Here is a 25,242-nt window from a genome sequence, read left to right as displayed (position 1 = left end):
TTAAAATGACTATACTCTGTGGAAGACCCTGTTTATCGGGACTTGAAAACACTTCGGTAACACTTTATAACACTTTCATGAATAAGCATAAATTATTATAAAGTGTTACAAATATTGTTATGCTGGGCTAAAATGTGACTTATCTACTATTCTCAATCATGAAAATTTTAACTGCAGAGACACATTAATAGGATCATTTAAAGAGTACAACTATTTAACAAAATGTGTGAATTGTTAGCTTTCCGCGTAGTTTCAACCCAAAATATCTAAGTGGTGACTTTGAATCTACATTAAACTCATTGGATTTGAATACAGTCATCAACGTAAGTGTGTTTTTATTTATTTTTTATTTAACCAAAATCCAATCACATGGTGTCATTTTCTCACATTGAATTCAAGTTAGTTGACAACTCAACCAGGTGTAAATCGAAGCTAGACGTTGCCCTGACATCTGTGCCTAGTGGGCTGGCTGCCACTACCAGTACGTTTCTGCTCTCATGAGAATTCCACAAGGAGTTGGCACCCAGGCTAACACTGGACTGGATAGAATCTAGATGTTCAATATTAGCTAGATTTTAATTGAAGAGGCCTCTTTGCCCAGCTATGTAGAAATAGCCCAGGTTAATCATGTGTTTTGAGCCCCCTTTAAAATAGCCTCCTTAGTTAGTGACGAATGAGGTGTGTTTTTAAATCAGCCAGAAACACCTGTGTGTGGGTGACATCTTCACCCTCAAGCTACAATGTTTAACACCTTTTTAAGATCTGACTTGTGCCCCGTTTCTATGGTGCTAAAATGCAGAGGTATTTCTGAAACCGACCATTCTGCTCACAGTACAGTATTGGCATTTCTTTCAAAACCTCTGTTTTGGAAATATATTGAATAGGCCTACGGGTTGACATATGTGATGCACACAAAACGATCTTCATCTGCAGTATTTTGAACAAGTTCTGACTACAGTACAGTTGGGTTTTGTAAAAATATCACTCTATATATTTTAAACTATTCATTACACGGTTTAAAACAATTTATCCCAAACTCTTTTTACACCAACACTGTTGAACAAAATGATTCATTACAACGTTTTAACAGTTCTTGCCATTACTTTTCCCTCATCCTTTCCCTTCTTTCATGCCACATACAGCTGATGCCCAGAGAATGCATCAACTCACTGTTCGACAACTTCACCTGGACTAAAATCTGGGGCTCCCCCCTTCCCCCCGGCCTGGGGCGCTCCTCTGCCTGGCTGCACCCCGACGTCAGCGTCTTCGTCATCCTCCTCCTCTTCTTCGTCATGAAGGTACCCTTCCTCATTCCCCTGCTCCGTTTTTTTCCCCCTTCTCCTCCACCCCGTAGTGTTTCTCCGTAAAGTCACACATTGCACATAGCGTCACTCAATGACAATGACAGACTCCTGGTTGAGTCACTCATCTCAGTAGAATAAGAATCTCCTACAGAGAAAAACCCTGCAGTGGAGATGTAATCCTCAACACACCATCAGTATCACACTTGACATAGTTGCCTAGAGATTTCCACTGTGTGTACTGGAGGATAAGAGTGCAATACTGTGAGTGTTAGCGCCAGTATGTTTAGTGTTTCCCATTGAGAATAAATAGATTTGTATCTGGTTGCAATGGTATTGTTGGATTGGAGAACGGTCATGGAATAGAGTGGTCGGGAATGTAGTCTGTAATGTGAAAAATACCTTTCAAGTCAAATCATTCATCTACACTATGGTGGAAGTACTAGTATGCTTTAATTCTGCTCAGTTAGTAATTTGATTCCACCCATGTCTCAGTTTTGGATGTCTGCTGTTTCGACGACGATGCCCATCCCTTCTGGAGCCTTCATGCCTGTCTTCATACTCGGTAAACAGAAGCGCAACGTTATGTCATTAGTCTAAACATGAACACAAATTCCATATCAGTTTTAAATATTTTGTCTCGTGGAAATTGACGTTATCGCTCGGTGGTGAAATAATCTGAGCGAGCGATCCAATGTAGGCCTACAGTACATGACTATGGTATAAAGCATCATGGACAATCATGAAGTAGAGCATTCTGGGTAGTTTTTAAATCAGTGTACCTTCAAGGATGAGATGTCATATATAAAGAGTGGAAAATCATTAGTGAGCCACAGAGATAGATGAGTGCTTAGAAGAAGGTCAAATTAACATTGAGTGGTCGCAGGAGGGGGGATAAATGTCTGATAGCCAACATAATAGCAACGTAAACATGACATTCAACCTCCCATATCCACCATCATCTCTTTCTCCCCAGGAGCCTCTTTCGGCCGACTAGTAGGGGAGATCATGGCTACCCTCTTCCCCCACGGGATTCTGTTTGATGGAATCTTGTACCGCATCATCCCAGGAGGGTACGCTGTCATTGGTCAGTCTCCCTTTCCACCTCCTCCTCCTCCTCTCCCTCTCTCTGTCAGTGCCTGCCCGTCATCCGCCTTTGGTGTGATAGTGAAATGTCACTGTCTGTTCTCTCTCTCCTGTCCTCCGCTGTCTCGGTGGCCCATAAACCTATACGCTACCATTAATCTCCTTCATCTTTCCTCTCTCGCCCTACACATCCCCCCCCCCTCCCCTCTTTACCGCTGCTCCTTTAATTCCACCCCCCTTTGCCCTTTCTTCCTTCGCTATTCCCACGTGCCGTTCTGTACATCCATCATCCCCCTGCTTTTCAGCCCTGAGTCCCTGGTGTTTCTCCTCCGCATCCCTTGTTCTTTACCCCATGCCTCGTCTTTTCTTTCCCTCCTGCCATCCCTCCTATACTTGTCCCTCGACTGTGAGTGCCGCGTTGCCTCTTCCCATTCATCACTCCCATTGTTTTCCCATCCACTCATCACCCCCCCCCCTTTTCATATCTCCCTCTCCTGTGGATCATCCAGCTACACATCCCTTCCACCTGAAAATGATTTATTTCTCCCCTTTTTTCTTTCTCTCCCTCCCCATCCCGCTCTCCCTTCCTCTGTCTTCCATTTCTCCCTGCCTCCCCCTTTTCCTTGCTCTTCTCCCTCCTCTCTCCCAGGAGCTGCTGCACTGACCGGGGCGGTGACCCACACGGTGTCCACGGCGGTGATCTGCTTCGAGCTGACGGGCCAGATCTCCCACATCTTGCCCATGATGGTGGCGGTGATCCTGGCCAACATGGTGGCCCAGGGCTTGCAGCCCTCGCTCTACGACTCAATCATCCAGATCAAGAAACTGCCTTACCTCCCCGAGCTGGGCTTTGGACACATCAGGTGTGCAGAGCGAAGCTGCAACCGAGGTGACATGTTGGCTCTGAGGGACCCTGTTGCATTGAGGGTCCCATGCGAAAACAATGAGTTGTTTGTGTCAATATGGCCTCCTCCGCATGCTTGATTCTTCAACATAGACACACCAGAAGTACACAAGTGTTGAGCATGAATGAATGATTGGCATTTCCTTCTGACTTACAGCCAGTATAACATCTTTGTGGAGGACATCATGGTTAGGAAGGTGAAGTTTCTCTCGTTACAGTCCACCTACAGGGAGTTGATATTTCTCCTGGACTCCATTTCTCTCAAAACAATACCACTAGTGGATTCAACAGGTAAAATGAATGCGTTTTTCGTGAACGTGAGGATACATTTCAATGTCTTCGAATCATTTCTTGAGTGGTTCATCATGTGACTCTCTCTCCCCCGTAGATTCTATGATCTTATTGGGCTCCATCGACCGCTCAGAGCTCCACGCTCTCTGTGATTGGTGGCTCTCTGCAGAGAGGCGGATCTTCAGGCAGGAACAGTGTTTACAGGAACAGAACCAGTATGCCAAAGACAGCTGGGAATCCTTTGCCTTTGTGGATGAAGACGACGAGGAGAGTGGAGATAAGGTTTGTCAGACAGAGAGGGTAAATGTTCATAAGGAATCAAAAACACTCTTAGAAAGTCTATCAAATCAAAGTTAATTGGTTGTGCACACATATTTGCAGATGTTATCGCAGGTGCGGCAAAATAGGTTTCTGAAAGGGTTCTCCTACAGGGACTAGGTTCTACATGGGTCTACATGCAACTTTTTTTCATCCAAGAAGGTTCTTCGGAGGGTTCTAAAATGATTCTTTGTTTGGTGACAAAGTTCTACCTAGAACCAGAAAGTGTTCTTCTATAGGGGCAAGCTGGAATACACTTACTGAAGCGTCATGTGGCAAGGAACTTATTGTATTATGTCATTATTTAAGCTGTGAATGTGATGAATTACTGTTTTGTTCAATTTCCCAGAGCACCCCAGTTCAGGAAGAACGAAATGGCCCCCTGCCGTCCCCTAAACCGCAGGAGCCCTCGTCCAATCACACAGCTCCTGGTGAGTTGAACCATCTCTCTGGAACGATAATTCTATGGGTGCCTGGCAACAGTCCCCTATTATTATTCAGCTTATTGCATATTCATATTATTATACAGCTTTGAATGATTTAGTTATCAATCTCAACATCAAGATACCTTTGTAGAAGACTTTTGACCCTCGTCCATCAAATCTTTTATCATTTGTCCTTTTCAGACATGGGTACTCTTCAGTCCGTTAGGAGGGCTCTATGGAATATATTCTCCTCCCAAGACAAACCGGCAGAGGGACAGTCACAGGTAGTTTATAACTGTGTGTGTACAGAGTTTCTGTTTCTGTGCCTGTGCGTGACTGTACGCTGGTGCTAAGTGAATAACCAAAATGTTGGTTGTTTTTCGGTAATTGACCAACTTCAGTTAAACTATAATCATTTCATTTCATTCAGTTTTTTTTCTGTGAGTTCAATGCACATTTTCTCTAGAGATAAATCAGATCAAGCCCGAACTGTGCGATGTAGTGGGGAGTTTTAGTTTCCCACAGGCCAATATTCTACTTAGTTAAGCGCAAGAAAACATGGTAATTAACTACAATTACCATAATCCATTGCGCGCCTACTTGTCCGGTCCATGTGGTAGAGATGAGATGACTTGGAATTATATAATAAAGTCAAAAACAAAAAAACTAATGTAATACACACTGAATATACAAAACATTAGGAACACCTGTTCTTTCCATGACATGACCAGGTGAATCTAGGTGAAAGCTATGATCCTTTATTGATGTCATTGATGTTAAATCCACTTCAATCAGTGTAGATGAAGGGGAGGAGACAGGTAAAGAATGATTTTTAAGCCTTGAGACAATTGAGACATGGATTGTGTGTATGTGTGCCATTGAGAGTGAATTGGCCAGACAAAATATGTAAATGCCTTTAAACGGGGTATGGTAGTAGGTGCCAGGTGCACAAGTTTGAGTGTGTTAAAACCTCTGCAGGATTGGTGTCCCCCCCCCCCCCACGGGACGGTTAATCTAGGCTAATGTGATTAGCATGAGGTTGTAAGTAACATGAACATTTCCCAGGACATAGATATATCTGATATTGGCAGAAAGCTTAAATTCTTGTCAATCTAACTGCACTGTCCAATTTATAGTAGCTATTACAGTGAAACAATACCATTATATTGTTTGAGGAGAGTGCACAGTTATGAACTTGAAAATGAAACCAATTTGGCACATTTGGGCAGTCTTGATACAACATTTTGAACAGATATGGAATGGTTCATTGGATCAGTCTGAAATGTTGTAAATACGCTGCTGCCATCTAGTGGCCAAAATCTAAATTGCGACTGGGCTGGAATAATACATTATGGCCTTTTTTCTTGCATTTCAAAGATGATGGTACAAAAAATATATCATTATAGGTTTTATCTTTTACCAGATCTAATGTGTTCTATTCTCCTCCATTAATTTCACATTTCCACAAACTTCAAAGTGTTTCCTTTCAAATGGTATCAATAATATGCATATCCTTGATTCAGGTCCTGAGCTGCAGGCAGTTAGATTTGTGTATGTCATTTTAGGCGAAAACTGAAAAGATGGGGCAGATCCTTGTTAAGAGCTTTTATGAACTACAATGCTGCTAGGTCTTTCACACTCAAGTCTCCCATGTGTATCAAGAATGGTCCACCACCCAAAGAACCTCCAGCCAACATGGGCCAGCATCCCTGTGGAACGCTTTCGACACCTTGTAGAGTCCATGCGCCCAACGAATTGAGGCTGTTCTGAGGGAAAAGGGGGGCCAACTCAATATTAGGAAGATGTTCCTAATGTTTTGTACACTCAGTGAAATGGGCATCACTGCCGTCATGGGACTTTTATTAATTGTTTTATTCTGTGTTGTTACAGCATTCAACTCACATAATGCATAATGCATTTAATGTGAAAAATTATAATAATCGAAAACCTCAATAAATTTTTTCATAATCGAATCAAAACCAAACCAACCTCAAAAAGCACTAATCGCTCAGCACTACTGTATGCACACCAAGGTCTTCCTAATGATCACTAAAGTATTTATGGAGTCGAGAATTTGAACAGCAAATGAATTACTGAGGTAATGAGCCGTTGAGATGTAGATGGCGTCTCTCCTTGGCGGTTCCATTGAAAACCATATTTCAAGGAAATATGAATATTTATCCATTATATTTGCATGGGATGAATCTTATTACTGGGCTCTGTTCTTTATGTAATCACACTTCTTTATCTAATTGAGTGTGACAAATGAATTCACAGGACTTGCAAATGGAGATTGTTCAGAGAGGTTCCCTAGTCAAAGATATTTCCTCTTAAGTTCTCTCATATGGAAATCAGCATATGAAATATGGTTATTATTTGCCTGGTATGGCTGGTTGGCTTTTCACATTTACCAATTTATACTGCAAATATGAAAAACAATGTATGTTAATGATACTATTCAATCTCTCTATTCAATGGTGATCATAATATTTTGCCGCTGATTTGTAGTTTTACAGTTTTCTACTGGATAGGCCAGCCTTTGGTTGGAATTGTACACCCCAAATTTGTGACTATTTTATACTCAAGGATGCGCTTATAAGTATTGGGAATTGAATTGGATTTCTTCTGTTTCCTGCTGCAACAAATGACTGTCCCATCAATTTTCCCACACAAACCCTTTGTTGTTGTAGTCTTCGACTGGCTAGCACAGCCACTGCTGGGGTTGGGGTTAATGTTGGGGTTGAATTGTGCACCCTAAACTCATCTGAAAAGTTATGTTTCACACACACAACCAGGCTTTCAAAAAAGTATATAGTATATCCACGAACATGCAGCCCACACAAAACATGTTATTCTTGACACTGTACTCAACCAAATACGGTACATAACTCAATATGTTTTGAAGAGACAAATATGAGTGATTGGAACAGTGATTGGAACAGCGACAAATGGAACAGCGACAATCAGCTAGGTTATGGGACGAGGGAAAATGTGTGCATGACGTGAGTCAGAAAGTGTCTTATCTTACACCCCCCCCGCTATTTTCTCTCATCAGGAGCCTTGCGCCAACCCTCTCCTGTCCGATACGATGACACCAGAAGAGGTAACTGATCTCATTTAGGTCGACTTGTGAGGTCCCAAGAACTTTTAAGTCCCCTGATGCAATACCAAATGATTAGAGTAGGCTGCCTTGTACATTTTCAAACACTTTTGTCCTTGTCAAAAGAGTCTGGCCTAGAATGTTGAAACCCATAAGAACGTTAAAAGGTGTCAACAACCCTAAATCTCTTATGGAGGCAGTTGACGTTGAAGGTTGCGCTTTAGAGTAAATTTAGCCAATTAAAGCGCTGTGTTTCTTCAACTTGTCTTATTGGTTGGTGCAGATCAAAGAATGGGAGGAGGCTGAGATGGACAAGCCAATGGAAATTGATCAGATCCGAATAGATCCTTCCCCTTTTCAGCTGGTGGAGAGGACCTCGCTACACAAGGTTGGTTTGAAGGGCTGCCAACTCATACAAATTTGGAGATACAGTATATGACATCATGTCTAGACACAACTGAAATATAACCGATAGTAGATTTGCTCAGAACAGACGCCATAGCAGAATTCTGAACCTAAAGCAGTTAGAAGTGGGGTCTAATTTGACGTCTGACCTTTTATGCCTGTCCCAGACCCACACACTCTTCTCATTACTGGGCCTGAGTCATGCCTATGTCACCAGTATCGGAAAACTGGTGGGTGTTGTGGCACTTAAAGAGGTAAGAAAATGTCATCTTCTAATTTTCACTTTCTTTTATCGCTCTCTCTTTCTATTTTACAGTTTTTCCATTCTCTTTTGCTTGAACCTTGAACAATTTAGTAAGGGTTGAGTCGTTATTGCCTTATGAGTCTGACTTATCATGCTATTTTCATGTCATTCAATGTTGTGTTCTTCTATGTCCCCTCTCTTTCCATATCCCCACTACCCTATTCTCCCACAGCTCCAGAAGGCCGTTGAGGCCTCTACGCATAGCGGGGTCCGGCTACGCCCCCCCCTGGCCAGCTTCCGCAACATCAGACGGAAGTCATCCAAGCCCCAGACAACCTCAGCCCCCGCCTCCCCCACCGCCCCCTCCTCTCCTCTCTCCCCCGCTCCCGTCGTCCCCCACGCCCCTGCACCGCTACCGCCCCCGACACAGGAGGAGGAAGAGATGGCGGTGTGGATCGAGGGCACAAGGCGGGAGGTAGCGGAGGTGAACAGCAGTAGTAGTAGTGGTAGCAGCAGCAGCGGAACAGGGAGCAGCAGTAGCAACAGTAGCCCTTCGCTACCCCACTCGTTGCCCCTCTCCCTCCCGCTCACCTCACCCCTCTCCATTCCCCTCACTGTCGCCCTCTCCGTCCCCCTTGCTGCCTTCTCCACCCCTCTCCCCGCCCTCCGGGCTGCCTCAGAGCAGCAAGTGGAGGAGGAGGAGGAGAGTAATGATGAGGAGCCCATCTAGCCTTATGAGTGCTGTTTTTTTTATAACATGTTTTTTTTTATATGGTGTGAATTTCTAGTCTTAGTCTTTCTCTATCCCTTTATTTTCTCTCTCTCACTATTGAGCTTTCCTTCTCTTTCCTCTCTCGGTGAATGATGTCTGTGAATCCACGAGGAGAAATAATCTGGGCTCCATAGTAGTACGTGACTTTTTAAGATCATTGGTTTTATTTTTATTTTTTAACTTAACCTTTAATTTAACCCACCTTTATTTAAACAGGGGACAATGGCTACCGGTGGTGTATCAATAGATAAAGGCCCACCTTGTGAGGGAGTTCTATGGTTACCATGCTGGGTTGATAGATGACAGTGTTAAATCAGACTGACAACAGCCAACTCAGGTGTAACGATGCTAGAGATTTTTTACTTAATAATGCTATGGCTACAAACGGAAAAGCCACCATCCATCCCCCTTTGTAATTTAGATTAATCGCTCACTTGATGATAACACAAAACAAACACATGCTGAATGATTTTATGATGGTGAATTTCCCCCCCCCCCCTACCCTTCTTTAGGCATTAGATGGAGGAAAATGGACTGAAACACAAGGGACTGCCTCAGGAAATAAGAAATGCTCATATTTGTTTTACGTTGCGAAACATCGTAAAATGTTACTCTTTGCATGCCCTAATGAACAAAACCCGATGTTCTTCTGACACCACTGAGCACAGAAGAAAAAAGAAACGGTATGACACAGGGTTTTATGTGAAAAGTAGTTGAATTATGAATGAACCTCTTTCTCTCTGGCTCTTTCTCTCTGGCTCTTTCTCTCTGGCTCTTTCTCTCTGGCTCTTTCTCTCTGGCTCTTTCTTCGCTCTCGCTCTACTTCAAACAGTTTCTCAGGCTGCTCCCTATGTCTTTAAACCTGCAGATTTCGGACAGAGGAATCGTTGCTGTCTGTTAAATGAAAAGGATTTCTATTATATTTGGTCAGTCAGTTTTTTTATGTCTGAATGTACAGTATGTATGTTTATCTGTCTGTCTTTAGTTGTGTATTTATTTATCTTTTGTAGAGACGATTTTTCTCTGAATGTATAAAACGATGACTAATGTAGCTAATAAAAGGTTAGTAACTTATCTGTCAAATGATTTATTGTTGTGATTATTCAATGCATATGGATATAGAACAAAAAAAACTGAATACAACTATTATACAACTATTACTACAAAGGTTAATGCTACTTACATTAAATGAACATAGGCTTTTTTGAGTAAACATTTTACTTAGCGACATGCCTGTTAATTTAAAGCAGCAGAGGCATCTTTGTCATATTGATGAATTGGGGAACAAATTGGAGGTTCCCAGCTCCACTCCCACACTCCAGTCTTTTTCTGTCTCTCACTTCCATAATAATCAACGTTACAGGCAGTTAAACAATGTCCTCCAACAGAACAATTAGTCAGTTATAAAGAAACAGACAGAGGGTAGTGAAGCCTACAGTAAGGCGCCAGTAACGAAACCAGAAAAGTTATAGTGTTTACAGAACTGTAAACGCTCCAGATTTCATAGCATTGTGGGCGAAACTGATGGATTCCAAAATTCAATGAATAAATGTTGTTCCCTTTTAATACTTTTCAGCTCTGTCAGAATTAATGGGATATTTGAGTTGTCCTTTATCCATGGTGGATGTGAGTGACCCAGTATACTCTAAATCTTAACCCAGCCTGGCAAGCATACAGAATTGAATTGAGAATGTCTAATAAATTCCAATGAAATTATTGAATTTGAATTGAAGTAGTAAACAGGATACAGAATTGCAATTTAAAAAGTAATTAAAGGAAATGTAATTGACTTCAGTGAAATTCAAATGTCTCTTCAATTCTATATTTGGTGTCGTCTATACAAAAATACATTGTGTACATAACATCAATCATGAAAATAGATTTGGCTATTCTAAGCACTAAGTTTAAAAGAGTATTTAAAAAAAATCATTTCTTTAAACTAGGCAAGTCAGATAAACAATGACCGCCAAACCCTAACAATGCTGGGCCAATTGTGCGCCGCCCTATGGGACTCCCAATCACGGCAGGTTGTGATACAGCCTGGAATCGAACCAGGGTCTGTAGTGACCCTCTAGCATTGAGATGCAGTGCCATAGACCACTGTTTCCAGAGAAAAGTGTGACCTGTCAGACTCAATGAAACTCGTGTTTTATGATTGAGTGAAATTTCTTTGAATTGCACTGAATTAAATTCTACTTCCTGTCACTCAAACTCAAGTTCAAATTCTAAATCCTGTGGGATGTGGCCAATTCAATTAGAATTTAAACTTATGAGTTGAATGGGAGTCAAAATTCTAAATTGAGCCCAACCCTGGCATACAGAAGCCAAAAAGCATCCCACCAGAGCTTTAAATGGTATATGTGACCAACCACATCGATTCGGTCTAATGTGGCAAAATTTGAAATTGTGTTTTTTACATTGGATAAAAGTAGAGACTCAGAACTACAAAATGGTATATCATACGCTGAAGTTGAGGAACAACGGGAAAATAATTCTGCTTTGAAAGTTGATAAACTTGTAACCTCACTTTTGAGAAAATGGACCTTGAATGTTCTGGTACACCTACTGGAGATCTATTCTTTATCTGCAACTATTCAGCATCGTTCACACCCTCTTAAGCCTTAGTACCACCCATCTCTTTAAGGATTCACATGTGAGGCATGTAGCTAACTTGATGGGTCATGTAAACATCTGGCGAATTGGAGACTTGTTTAGACATGTCGCTTGCTAGCAAACAATAACATCAGATTGTCATAGCTTGCTACCATGCATGAAATGCTGTAGTGTGAATCTGTAGGTAGCTAAATGTCACGACTTCTGCCGAAGTCAACTCCTCTCCTTGTTCGGGCGTCATTCGGTGGTCGACGTCACCGGCTTTCTAGCCATCGCCGCTCCATTTTTCATGTATCCATTTGTTTTGTCTTGTTCCCTGCACACCTGGTTTTCATTCCCCAATCAATTAATATGTATTTATTCCTCTGTTCCCCATCATGTCTTTGTATAGGATTGTTTTGTGTTATGTGGATATTGTTACGGGCATTATTTTTTGTCTATGTTTCGTGTTTTGGGCACATTTTTATGTTACTTTGTACTGTCATTTTGACCTGAATAAAAAGTGAGCCTGTTCACAAAACTCTGCTCTCCTGCACCTGACTTTGCCTCCAATACACAATCCTAACACTAAAGTTAACCAACTAAGTTCAATGTTAGAAAGCTAGCCAACATTAGGCTATAACTAGCAATGCAAATGACTTTCTGAGATACTAATAATATTACGAAACAGATCATACACGTAACGTTCGCTAGTGAGCCAGCAAGCTAATGTTCACTAGCTAGCTAAGCATACACTTAACTTGCAATGAAAACAACTTTGACTAAATTTGAAACTAAATAATATCCAAAAATGTAGCTTAATAATATCTGAAAATGTAACTAGACTCTTAGCCGTATACACGGATGAAAGCTACATGGCAGACCCCTTTAAGTAAGAAATCCTGTGTCATTTCCGTTTTGTTTGTACAGCTTGTTTGGCCCGTTGTGTGAAGTCACTCCGGTTCACACTGACCGTGTGCAGAAAGTAGTCCATCACAACTTTTTCCCACTGATCTTTGTCGATTGCGCCTGCTAAATTCAGGTCAGCAATGTTGTTGAGAGCAGTAGCAACAGTTTTGCAGTTCTCCGTGGCTAACATATCTTTAAAAAAAACGGTGGTATCAAGGATTATCTACAAATACTAAGCAGCTCATGTTATAGACAGAAGCATGCTACATGACAGACCAATCCGAGCTCATCTATCGGCATATCCAGCCTATCCATTATCTTAGCCAATCATGGCTAGTGGGAAGGTTCTTGCCTTTTTCCGTTAATTAACCAACTAGGCTTGTAATTTAACAATTATATTCATATTTACAGATGGTATAACAAGTTTGTTATTCAGGCACATGAAAGTTCACATGTTCCAGAAGGCATTTCTGCCCCAAAACGCATTTTGATCAACAACAAAAATACATGTTAAAATCCCTTTCTTGTGAAGTAGTGATGTGCGGACATACGCCCAGCTTCCTGAAACAGTCACAAATGATCCATCATTTTTGTGCGTGTGTGTAATCTCGGAAACCAATAACTAAAATCTTGTGTCAGATGCTCAGTGAAGTTCTGGGGGGGGGGGGGAGAAATACACTACAACAAGGAGAGGAAGCTCCACCCCCTCTCTCTGCAAGTTTCAGACAAGTCTATGGGCCAAATATCCCCTCTCCTTCAGAAATATATATCACATTTTGTTTTGGGGGGGGGGTCATTTAGCAGACACTGTTATCCAGAGTAGCTTACAGTAGTGACTGCATACATTTGAGTTGTTTTCCCATGTGCGTCCTCTGTGGGAATCAAACCCACAACCCTGGCGTTGCAAGAGCCATGCGTTACTAACTGAGCCACACAGGAGCTTTGTCCAAAATGATCAGTGACAGAAATCTGGACAAAGCTGCTTGTTGGTCGCGTCCCACAGTCTGTTGAAAGACGTCACGGTACCGTTTATGCTACGTGCGTCTGAGATTAGTTTGTATGTGAAACTATTGAACACCACACACAATACCACTGCCGACAAGAATTTGTTTTTCGAGAATATATATTTTTCCATACATACATAAATACATACAAACTGTACATACATACATTCGTACATTTGAACACTCTCACATACACATACATGCAAGCACACGCACACACACAGAAACACACACGGATAAATATTACTTTATTTCCTTTTTTGTTTTTTTAATAAAAAATCATAATTGCACTACCGGTCAAAAGTTCTATAACACCTAGTCATTCAAGGGTTTTTCTTTATTTGTACTATCTTCTACATTTTAGAATAATAATGAACACATCACAACTATGAAATAACACATGGAATCATGTAGGTACCACCAAAGTGTTAAACAAATCAAAATATATTTGAGATTCTTCAAAGTAGCCACCCTTTGCCTTGATGACAGCTTTGCTCACTCTTGGCATTCTCTCAACAAGCTTCACCTGGAATGCTTTTCCAACAACCTTGAAGGAGTTCCCACATTTAATGAGCACTTATTGGCTTCTTTTCCTTCACTCTGCGGTCCGACTCATCCCAAACCATCTCAAGTTGCTTGAGGTTGGGATTGTGGAGGCCAGGTAATCTGATGCAGCACTCCATCACTCTCCTTGGACAAATAGCCCTTACACAGCCTGGAGGTGTGTTCGGTCATAGTCCTGTTGAAAACCAAATGATAGTCCCACTAAGCCCAAACTAGATGGGATGCCGTATCACTGCAGAATGCTGTGGTAACCATGCTGGTTAAGTGTGCCTTGAATTCTAAATAAATCACAGACAGTGTCACAAGCAAAGCACCCCCACACCATAACACCTCCTCCTCCATGCTTTACGGTGGGAAATACACATGTAGAGATCATCTGTTCACCCACACCAAGTCTCACAAATACGCACCGGTTGGAACCAAAAATCGAAAAACCGGTCTAATGTCCTTTGCTTGTGTTTCTTGGCCCAAGTCTCTTCTTCTTATTGGTGTGCTTTAGTAGTGGTTTCTTTGCAGCAATTTGACCACAAAGGCCAGATTCACACAGTCTCCTCTGAACAGTTTATGTTGAGATGTGTCTGTTACTTGAACTCTGTGAAACATTTATTTGGGCTGCAATTTCTGAGGCTGGTAAATATAATGAACTTATCCTCTGCAGCAGAGGCAACTCTGGGTCTTCCATTCTTGTGGCGGTCCTCATGAGAGCCAGTTTCATCATAGCGCTTGATGTTTTTGCGACGGCACTTGAATAAACTTTCGAAGTTCTTGAAATGTTCCGTATTGCCTGACCTTCCTGCCTTAATGATGGACTGTCATTTCTCTTTACTTATTTGAGGTTTTCTTGCCATATTATGGACTTGGCCTTTTACCAAATAGGGCTATCTTCTGTACCTTGTCACAACACAACTGGTTGGCTCAAACACATTAAGAAGGAAAAAAAATCCACAAATGTACTTTTAAGAAGGCACACCTGTTAATTGAAATGCATTCCAGGTGACTACCTCATGAAGCTCGTTGAGAGAATGCCAAGAGTGTGCAAAGCTGTCATCAAGGCAAAGGGTGGCTACTTTGAAGAATCTCAAATATAAAATATATTTTGATTTGTTTAACACTTTATTGGTTACTACATGATTCCATATGTGTTTTGATGGCTTCACTATTATTCTACAATGTAGAAAATAGTTATAAAAAATAAAGAAAAACCCTTGAAGGAGTAGGTGTTCTAAAACTTTGGACCGGTATTGTATATATTATTACTTTGTATACGTTTTACTATTAATGTTAAATTACTTTCAAAAGCATGCACTTTCTTTTGGTTGTCTTGTGATTCTCTGTAATGCACTGATCTTTTCACAGCGTCCTTTTTCTTTCTCTATACTCCATTCTTTCAATTTTAATTCATTAGTTCAATATTACTGCAAAACAAGTCCTCACGTTTCTGCAAAACGACAGATTTGTCTTTAAAATTCCCTTTTATCATTGTCGTATCCAATACTTTCTCCTCCAGGAAAAGTCGTTCTGTTTTTTCTCAGTCCCAGAGTGGGTAAATAGCTGGATGTGGAGGAGAATAGCTTGATTGGTGGATTATGGATAAGTATATCCTGTTTGTCACTCTTTCTGACTATCCCCCTCAATTGGTCGCCACGGCAACAATAGACCCCTTGGCCACCTCTTCGTCCTTCTCCTCCAACGATTGGACAATGCAGGGTGTGACCACAAAGGGTATGCGTTCTGCCATTGGTTCTGGGCGTGCTAGTTGTGGACCGGTGCCTCCAATCGGGGTGGCGTCTTCTCTAAGCGGGGACGGGGTCAAAGTTGGTTCTAAGGTTAACGTAACCTCATCGTCCTATGAAAACAGTAAATGGATGGTTTACTGACTATACTGTACTTACCAAACTGTGAGGATCAGTCAAGAGGAACTACCTATGGGTACATCATAAATCCACAACCCATGTATTACCTTTGAACGACATCTTGTGGCTGGAGGACTTTGAAGTAAATCACTTGTAGTAGCCAGGACAAACATAAAATCAATAAACCATAGTACCTTTTTTTGTTTGGCTCATTCAATAGTTTTACCTGATAAAGTAGAATCCTGTTAAAATCTCATGTTAAATGTACCATTTATATTGCTAAAATATGTATTTTTAAATACTATTGCTGCTTCCTGTTGTCATGGCTTTTTGATATATGGCCGAGTGTCAAAATACTGAATTCACCAAACTGAGGTAAAAAAAAGGATGTGTATTTCCTGGAATTCTTGTGTGGTTAAAACGTTAGTCTGTGTAATGTAGCAACACGTTCTGTTCACCATAGGGAACTTAGCGTAATACAGTGGCTTGCAAAAGTATTCACCCCCTTGGCATTTTTCCTCTTTTGTTGCCTTCCAAACTGGAATTAAAATAGATTTTTGGGGGGTTTGTATCATTTGATTTACACAACATGCCTACCACTTTGAAGATGCAAAATATTTTTTCTTCTGAAACAGTATTACACACACAAACACACCTTTTGCAGCAATTACAACTGCAAGACTCTTGGGATATGTCTCTTGGCACATCTGGCCACTTGGATTGTTGCCCATTCTTCAAGGCAAAACTGCTCCAGCTCCTTCAAATTGGATGAGTTCCTGCTGGTGTACAGCAATCTTTAAGTCATACCACAGATTCTCAATTGGATTGAGGTCTGGGATTTGACTAGGCCATTCCAGCACATTTAAATGTTTCCCCTTAAACCACTCGAGTGTTGCTTTAGCAGTATGCGTAGGGTCATTGTCCTGCTGGAAGGTGAACCTCCGTCCCAGTCTCAAATGTCTGGAAGACTGAAACAGGTTTCCCTCAAGAATCTCACTGTATTTAGTGCCATCCATCATTCCTTCAATTCTGACCAGTTTCCCAGTCACTGCCGATGAAAAACATGCCCACTGCATGATGATGATGCAACCACCATGCTTCACTATGGGGATGGTGTTCTCTGGGTGATGCGAGGTGTTGGGTTTGCTCCAGACATAGCATGTTCCTTGATGGCCAAAAAGCTACATTTTTGTCTCATCTGACCAGAGTACCTTCTTCCATATGTTTGGGGAGTCTCACACATGCCTTTTGGCAAACATCAAACATGATTGCTTATTTTGTTCTTTATTAAGCAATGGCTTTTTTCTGGACACTCTTTCGTCAAGCCCAGCTCTGTGGAGTGTATGGCTTAAAGTGGTCCTATGGACAGATACTCCAATCTCCGCTGTGGAGCTTTGCAGCTACTTCAGGGTTATCTTTGGTCTCTTTGTTGCCTCTCTGATTAATACCCTCCTTGCCTGTTCTGTGAGTTTTTGTGGGCTGCCCTCTCTTTGCAGGTTTGCTGTGGTGCCATACTCTTTCAATTTTTTTATAATGGATTTAATGGTGCTCCGTGGGATGTTCAAAGTTTCAGATATTTTTTATAACCCAACCCTGATCTGTACTTCTCCACAACTTTGTCCCAGACCTGTTTGGAGAGCTCCTTCATCTTCATGGTGCCGCTTGCTTGGTGGTGCCCCTTGCTTAGTGGTGTTGCAGACTATGGGGCCTTTCAGAACAGGTGTATATATACACTGAGATCATGTGACACTTAGATTGCACACAACTGGACTTTATTTAACTTATTATGTCACTTCTGAAGGTAATTGGTTGCACCAGATCTTATTTAGGGACTTTTCAATTTTTTAATTTGTAGATTTTTTTTTTTACATGTTACGTTTTTCATTTCACTTCACCAATTTGGAATATTTTGTGTATGTCCATTACATAAAATCTAAATAAAAATCAATTTAAATTACAGGTTGTAATGCAACAAAATAGTAAAAACGCCAAGGGGGATGAATACTTTTGCGAGGCACTGTATAACATCATTACATATGTCAAAGTAATTCAATATTTGAATACATTATGAAAGTAAATGTACCACACTCACACTGACATCTATTTCTTCCTACTTTAACCATGCCTACTTGTAAGGCCTGCTGTTAATATTGATAATGCTTAGTACCATTAGGCATCAATGCGTATGATAATATTGATGATATCTAAAACATTACAAAAACCATTAGTCTTAAAATCAACACATTTTCTTCAACCACATTTTCTTCAACCACATGGCTCACCTTAGTCTCCTCCTCTTCCTGTTGCTCTGAAATGCATTCGCTCTCCTCCTCTGGCTCCTCCCCCAAGGTCTCGACCACACCAACAACCATGTCAGCCATTGGCCCGCTCATGTGTCCGACAATCTCCACCTGCGCAGAGCCCCACAGGTCAGCCAGGCGAGGATGAGTGGGCAGGCCTAGACTGTGAATGGTGCTGTTGGGTGTGGCTTGGAGGGAGTGGTTTGCACTGTGTAGTCTGTGTTCCATTGCCTGTAGATAGGGAACACAGTTCATTCACATGTTTTCATGAAACAAAAAACAATATAATCAAGAAATCTCCCCATGACCCGATAGCTCATGGCTAGTGGGAGGAATGAGTCATCTGTTGCTCTTGGCTACAATTATTTCTGTATTTAATTAGTAGGACTGGCATTGGTAGCATTACATTAGTAGTAAGAAGGTTAAAAACATTGCATACATTTTTTACTAATAACCAGTGGCGACCCGTCATTCAGGGCAGAGCCCCATCTGTTTTGAGACCCACCAGTTTTGAGCCCTACTTGTTTAGCTAATATATTTTTTCATGTCTTACATGTTATTTTGGTATTTATACGTGTCACATATCAGTTTGCAAACGATGTAAAAAAAAACATTGAGTTAATAAAGGCCAAGTGTCAAAACACTAATAATACTAACGTTACCAAACTGAGGTAAAAAGGATGTGTATTTCCTGGAATTATTGTATGGTGAAAATGTTAGTCTGTGTAATGTCGTAACACGTTCTGTCGTGGACTCTTTTTTTGCTTTGTTGAGTGTCAACGCCAAATCTACGGGGAGAGCTAGAATATGCAAGCCCCTTGGGCACTCCATATAGTTACATTAGAAGTGCCCATCCAAGAAGGCGGTCATTGGCCACAGATAAAATTACGTCAAATTATGTTATATTTACAGTAGCTTTGATTGGACTGACGTCATACTTTCAAAATCTTAGCTAGCAAGCTAGCAGTCATCATCATGAATCAAGTTGACAATCTACTGGCAAATCCTTTTCAATCCTTGTCATATCAAGAGAAATTATGAAGAGAGATTCTAGATAAAACGTAGCGGTGCTCATCGACCATTGGACATAAACAGTACACAACAAATTGGAAATCGCAAAATTGAGTGGTTTGGAAGCAATCCGTGGCTAACTGCAACCATTGCAAAGGAATCCCTAGCTTGCTATTCAGTGGAGTGGATGTGTGGTCCAAGTCTGGGTTTAAGGGTCTCTTTTCTAAGCTTCAAAGGATAATCATTCAACATTGGCCATGCAGTCAATCGAGCATGACTTCTGTTACATTCAAAACAACTGTAAACTTGGAACTGGGAAATCTCAGACTTCAGTGAGTTCAAGAAAACTGGGAAAACATGTTTAAAACAGTCATTCAACTCGGAATTCCAAGTCGGGATCTCGGGCCTCTTTCTAGAGCTCTAACCTGAAGATCAATTACGTCATGATTCAACCTTTAGATGGTGGCAGAGAAGAAGGGTGACGTTTTACGTGTTCCTATCTGTTAAAAGATTTTTTCTAAAGGTTTAAGATAAATGATTAAAGAATTATACCCGGAAACTTAACCATTAGGTATTAGAGGTTATGTAGCATGGACAAGGAGTAATTAAAAATAATAAACACAGGTCCAACTAGGTTGGGAAGAGAGGAATGTATGAGTGTGCCGAAAGTAAACAAAGAGGGGCCTTAACCTATGTTTGAACCGACCCGGCTATAACTCTGGGGAGATATGAATGGACAGGGAGAGCTCCTCCAGGGTTCCCTTATCTGGGGGGGACTGGAACTGTCAGCTGGGTAGTGATCAACTGTGGTGAGAATTGTAGCCTAATGTTAGTGTGTTTGTATGTGTGTAGGTTAAGAGAATGTTATAAAAGGAACGTATTTGTACAGTATATGCACAGGAGAGCTCTCGCTAATAAACTTGGGTTTGACCAATTGTGAGCTGGGAATTCTGTCTGTTTCATTTAAAACCAGAACTTTACAAACTCTGGTTTGCAGACCTAAACGGATAATTGAAATTTATGAACATTGATTACAAAATTCTATATCACTATCCAATTGTGTTTTTTGTTTGTTTCTTTGCGTTGTTTGTAACTTCTTTTTTAAAACTTATTTGGTACATAATGTTGCTGCTACCGTCTCTTATGACCGAAAATAACTCTTGGACATCAGAACTGCGATTAGTCACCACGAAAAATAATCATTATTTTCAACTATGACAGACAAAATGATACATTTTTTTCCAGAAAATCACATTGTAGTATTTTTTATGCATTTATTTGCAAATTATGGTGGAAAATAATTATTTGATCACCTACAAACAGATTTCTGGCTCTCCCAGACCTGTAACTTCTTTTTTAAGAGGCTCCTCTGTCCTCCACTCGTTACCTGTATTAATGGCAAATCCTGCAGTGCCAGACGTGTCCCCCTGCTTAAGCCAGTACATGTCCAGGCCAGTCTGAAGTTTGCTAGAGAGCATTTGGATGATCCAGAAGAAGATTGGGAGAATGTCATATGGTCAGATGAAACCAAAATATAACTTTTTGGTAAAAACTCATCTCGTCATGTTTGGAGGATAAAGAATGTTGAGTTGCTTCCAAAGAACACTATACCTACTGTGAAGCATGGGGATGGAAACATCATGCTTTGGGGCTGTTGTTCTGCAAAGGGACCAGGACAACTGATCCGTGGAAAGGAGAGAATGAATGGGGCCATGTATCGTGAGATTTTGAGTGAAAACCTCCTTCCATCAGCAAGGGCTTTGAAGATGAAACGTGGCTGGGTCTTTCAGCATGACAATGATCCCAAACACACCGCCCGGGCAACGAAGGAGTGGCTTCGTAAGAAGCATTTCAAGGTCCTGGAGTGGCCTAGCCAGTCTCCAGATCTTAACCCCATAGAAACTCTTTGGTGGGGGTTGAAAGTCCGTGATGCACTGCAACAGCCCCAAAACATCACTGCTCTAGAGCAGCTCTGCATGGAGGAATGGGCCAAAATACCAGCAACAGTGTGTGAAAACCTTGTGAAGACTTACAGAAAACGTTTGACCTCTGTCATTGCCAACAAAGGGTATATAACAAAGTATTTGTTACGGTTTTCATGCGGTGAAGGAGAGTCGGACCAAAATGCAGCGTGTAGATTGCGATCCATGTTTAATGAACAAACGTAAACACAAATCAATACAAATACTACAAAACAAAGAATGTAATGAACGTAACGAAAACCGAAACAGCCTATACTAGTGTAAACTAACACGGAGACAGGAACAAGGACACTAAGGACAATCACCCACAAAACACACAAAGAATATGGCTGCCTAAATATGGTTCCCAATCAGAGACAACGATAATCACCTGACTCTGATTGAGAACCGCCTCAGGCAGCCATAGACTAACGCTAGTCATCCCACAGAACCCCAAGACAAAAACACACCACAATAACCCATGTCACACCCTGGCCTGACCGAATAAATGAAGAATAAACATAAAATATTTCGACCAGGGCGTGACAGTATTGAGATAAACTTTTGTTATTGACCAAATACTTATTTTCCACCATAATTTGCAAATAAATTCATAAAAAAATCCTACAATGTGATTTTCTGGATTTTTTTTCTCATTTTGTCTGTCATAGTTGAAGTGTACCTATGATCCAAATTACAGGCCTCTCTCATATTTTTAAGTGTGAGAACTTTCACAATTGGTGGCTGACTAAATACTTTTTTGCCCCACTGTACATACCCCAAACAGAAGCCATGGATTACAGGCAACATCCACACTGAGCTAAAGGCTAGAGCTGCCGCTTTCAAGGAGCGGCACTCTAACCCAGAAGCTTACAAGAAATCCCGCTATGCCCTCCAACGAACCATCAAACAGGCAAAGCATCAACACAGGACTAAGATCGAATTGTACTACACCGGCTCTGACGCTCATCGGATGTGGTAGGGCTTGCAAACCATGACTGGCTACCTCCAGGTGGTAAGGGTAGGTAACCGCCATGCTGATCCTCAACACAGGGGCCCCTCAGGGGTGCATGCTCAGTCCCCCCCTCCTGTACTCCCTGTTCACTCATGACTGCATGGCCAGGCACAACTCCAACACCATCATTAAGTTTGCCGATGACACAACAGTGGTAGGCCTGATCACTGACAACGACGAGACAGCCTATAAGGAGGAGGTCAGAGACCTGGCCGTGTGGTGCCAGGACAACAACCCTCACCGTGATCAAGACAAAGGAGATGATTGTGGACTACAGGAAAAGAGGACCGAGCACGCCCCCATTCTCATCGACAGGGCTGTAGTGGAGCAGGTTGAGAGCTTCAAGATCCTTGGTGTCCACATCACCAACAAACTTACATGGTCCAAGCACACCAAGACAGTCGTTAGCAGGGCCTGACAAAACCTACTCCCCCTCAGGAGACTGAAAAGATTTGGCATGGGTCCTCAGATCCTCAAAAGCTTCTACAGCTGCACCATCAAGAGCATCCTGACTGGCTGTATCACAGCCTGGTATGGCAACTGCTTGGCCTCCGACCACAAGGCACTACAGAGGGTAGTGCGTATGGCCCAGTACATCACTGTGGCAAAGCTTCCTGCCATCCAGGACCTCTATACCAGACGGTGTTGGAGAAAGGCCCTAAAAATGGTCAAAGACTGATCTCTCTGCTACCGCACGGGCAAGTGGTACCGGAGCACCAAGTCTAGGTCCAATAGCCTTCTAAACAGCTTCTACCAACAAGCCACAGGACTCCTGAACATCTAATCAAATGGCTAACCAGACTATTTGCATTGCCCCCCCCCCTTTACACCACTGCTACTCTCTGTTGTTATCATCTATGCATAGTCACTTTAATAACTCTACCTAATGTACATATTACCTCAATTATCTCAACTAACCGATGCCCCTGCACATTGACTCTCTACCGGTACACCCCTGTATATAGTCTCGCTATTGTTATTTTACTGCCACTCTTTAATTACTTGTTACTTTTATCTTCTTTTTTTAACCTTGTTTTGTTCAGAGTATCCAGTTGTCTTGAAAGCACAATAAATCCAGAGAATGCCAGACATTGTAAACAAAGTTTGATGCCAACATTTGCACACAAAAGACCGCTGTTAGTAGCCCATGTGCCTCACCCTAATAATTTGATCCTTTTTCCCCTCATAACGTAGCCTATTGTTCTGACTTTTTTAGAGAAATGTTATCAAATGTTGTAAGAGCTTTCATTGTCTGCTTTTATATGCCCCCTTTATTTATCCTACGGTTCTGACTTGGTGTACAGGGAGAATACTGTAAGAACGGCCCGTGTTCTGAATTCTGTCGCTGTACATTTCAAAATGGCTAAACAAATAGTTATATTGACTATGTCTGTCCTAGCTCATTAATGTCTTAGTCAAAATTACGGATTGCCTCTTATCTGCTCATCATCCCCTTATGCCATCGTTTGAACGTATCAATTGTCAGTAAAAACCCCATTTGTTTAAGCTATGTTTTTTGAAAGGCTGTGAATGAGGCTGGATGAACTGTTTCGCTACAAGACAAGGCTCAGCTGATAGCCAGGTGTAGCAGTTGTAAGGTGTTGGGACTCTACTGTTGGGACAGCTGTGTGTAGGCCATAATAGTTTGTGGGCACCGTTTGTCACCATTATAATCCAATTAATGCATTGTTCAGTGTTGTTTTGTTTAGTGGCTTTGCTGGAATGCATCTAATTATATTTATTTTAGTTTTCCCCACCAAGATTTACATGTTAAAATCACAACTGCTAATAACACTAGTGTCTCAGCAAACTGCTAACATACAATGGTTGTCAGTTAGACAGTTCCATGTTGTACTGTATTTGTATTTCATTAGGATCTCCATTAGCTGTTGCAAAAGCAGCAGCTATTCCTGGGGTCCACACAAAACATGAAACATAATACAGAATGACATAATACAGAACATCAATAGACAAGAACAGCTCAAGGACACTGAAACACTCACTCCACCAGGTGACAGTGATCTATGAGGCCGTCCAGTCCAGTCTGTCTCACCTGTTGCTGTTGGTAGAGCATTAGCTGCTGGTGCTGGTACAGCTGGATCTGCTGCAACTGCTGGAGCTGCAGCTGGCTCTGCTGCTGCAGGGTGAGCTGTTGGGGCTGCTGCTGGATGTAGCCCCCCACATTGTCCACATCACCGTAGCCCTCACCGGGCGTCCCTCCTCCCCCACCTGCCATGACGTAGGCGGCCGGCGAGGCCACGCCCGAGGGGTCGTTGCTAATTGGCTCCCAGGCGTCAGAGGAGGAAAGGCAGTAGAGGCCCTGGGCTACGTAGGTGTTGGGCCATACGTCGGCTGAGGAGTGATGCATCGCCTGGTCTGTTGTGTTAGGAAGGGATGAAGGGAGAAGTATATGTTTACATTTTGGATTACATACAAGATATACACCGAGTGTACAAAACGTTAAGGACATCTGCTCTTTCCATGACATAGACTGACCATGTGAATCCAGGTGAAAACTAGGATCCTTTTTGATGTCAGTTGTTATATCCACTTCAATCAGTGTAGATCAAGGGGAGGAGACAGGTTAAAGAAGTATTTTTAAGCCTTAAAACAGTTGAGACATGGATTGTGTATGTGTTCCATTCAGAGGGTGAATGGGCAAGACAAAATATTGAATTGCTTTTGAACAAGGGCATTTTAGTAGGTGCCAGGTGCACCGGTTCGAGTATGTCAAGAACTGTAACGCTACTGGGTTTTCCCACTCAACAGTTTCCCGTGTGTATTAAGAATGGTCATCCAGTCATCCAGTCAACTTAACACAACTGTGGGATGCATTGGAGACAACACTGGCCAGAATTCATGTTGAAACCTTGTAGAGTCCATGCCCTGACAAATAGAGGCTGTTCTGAGGGCAAAAGGGGGTGCAACTCAATATTAGGAAGGTGTTCCGTTCTGTATACTCAGTGTGTACTGTAATCTCAGAGCACAAAGCAGAAGTTTTTGATGTATCACAGTTACATTTTATTTTAGCTTTACAGCAAAGGCCCTTGAAGCAGCAGTATCACCAGATATCAGAAGATATTTACAGCAGTATCACCAGATATCAGAAGATATTTACAGCAGTATCACCAGATATCAGAAGATATTTACAGCAGTATCACCAGATATCAGAAGATATTTACAGCAG

The 25,242-nt window shown here is 41.7% G+C and overlaps 2 protein-coding genes across 2 annotated transcripts in view; one reads left to right on the top strand and one right to left on the bottom strand.

The window, feature by feature from the left end:
• LOC135553324 (chloride channel protein 1-like) overlaps positions 1–8,804 on the top strand; it is a 31,117-nt gene extending 22,313 nt beyond the window's left edge. Inside the window, exons 12-23 of the mRNA XM_064985482.1 lie at positions 1,143–1,298; positions 1,797–1,866; positions 2,278–2,388; positions 3,037–3,250; positions 3,449–3,582; positions 3,680–3,864; positions 4,250–4,331; positions 4,527–4,609; positions 7,381–7,428; positions 7,709–7,813; positions 7,998–8,084; positions 8,307–8,804. Of these exons, the coding sequence (XP_064841554.1) occupies positions 1,143–1,298; positions 1,797–1,866; positions 2,278–2,388; positions 3,037–3,250; positions 3,449–3,582; positions 3,680–3,864; positions 4,250–4,331; positions 4,527–4,609; positions 7,381–7,428; positions 7,709–7,813; positions 7,998–8,084; positions 8,307–8,804 (1,773 nt within the window). The remainder of the gene's footprint in view (positions 1–1,142; positions 1,299–1,796; positions 1,867–2,277; positions 2,389–3,036; positions 3,251–3,448; positions 3,583–3,679; positions 3,865–4,249; positions 4,332–4,526; positions 4,610–7,380; positions 7,429–7,708; positions 7,814–7,997; positions 8,085–8,306) is intronic.
• A 5,039-nt stretch (positions 8,805–13,843) lies between these two features.
• Positions 13,844–25,242, bottom strand: part of LOC135551423 (protein FAM131B-like) — a 29,116-nt gene continuing 17,717 nt past the window's right edge. Inside the window, exons 6-8 of the mRNA XM_064982638.1 lie at positions 24,109–24,431; positions 18,051–18,299; positions 13,844–15,761 (exon numbers count right to left, since the gene is read on the bottom strand). Coding sequence (XP_064838710.1) covers positions 15,546–15,761; positions 18,051–18,299; positions 24,109–24,431 — 788 coding nt within the window. The 3' untranslated portion in view covers positions 13,844–15,545. The remainder of the gene's footprint in view (positions 15,762–18,050; positions 18,300–24,108; positions 24,432–25,242) is intronic.

This window comes from Oncorhynchus masou, chromosome 13 (genome assembly GCF_036934945.1).
Source record: "Oncorhynchus masou masou isolate Uvic2021 chromosome 13, UVic_Omas_1.1, whole genome shotgun sequence".
Lineage (NCBI taxonomy): Eukaryota > Metazoa > Chordata > Actinopteri > Salmoniformes > Salmonidae > Oncorhynchus > Oncorhynchus masou.
The sequence above is the reverse complement of the archived record's forward strand: the minus strand, read 5'-3'. Positions and strand labels throughout refer to the sequence as shown.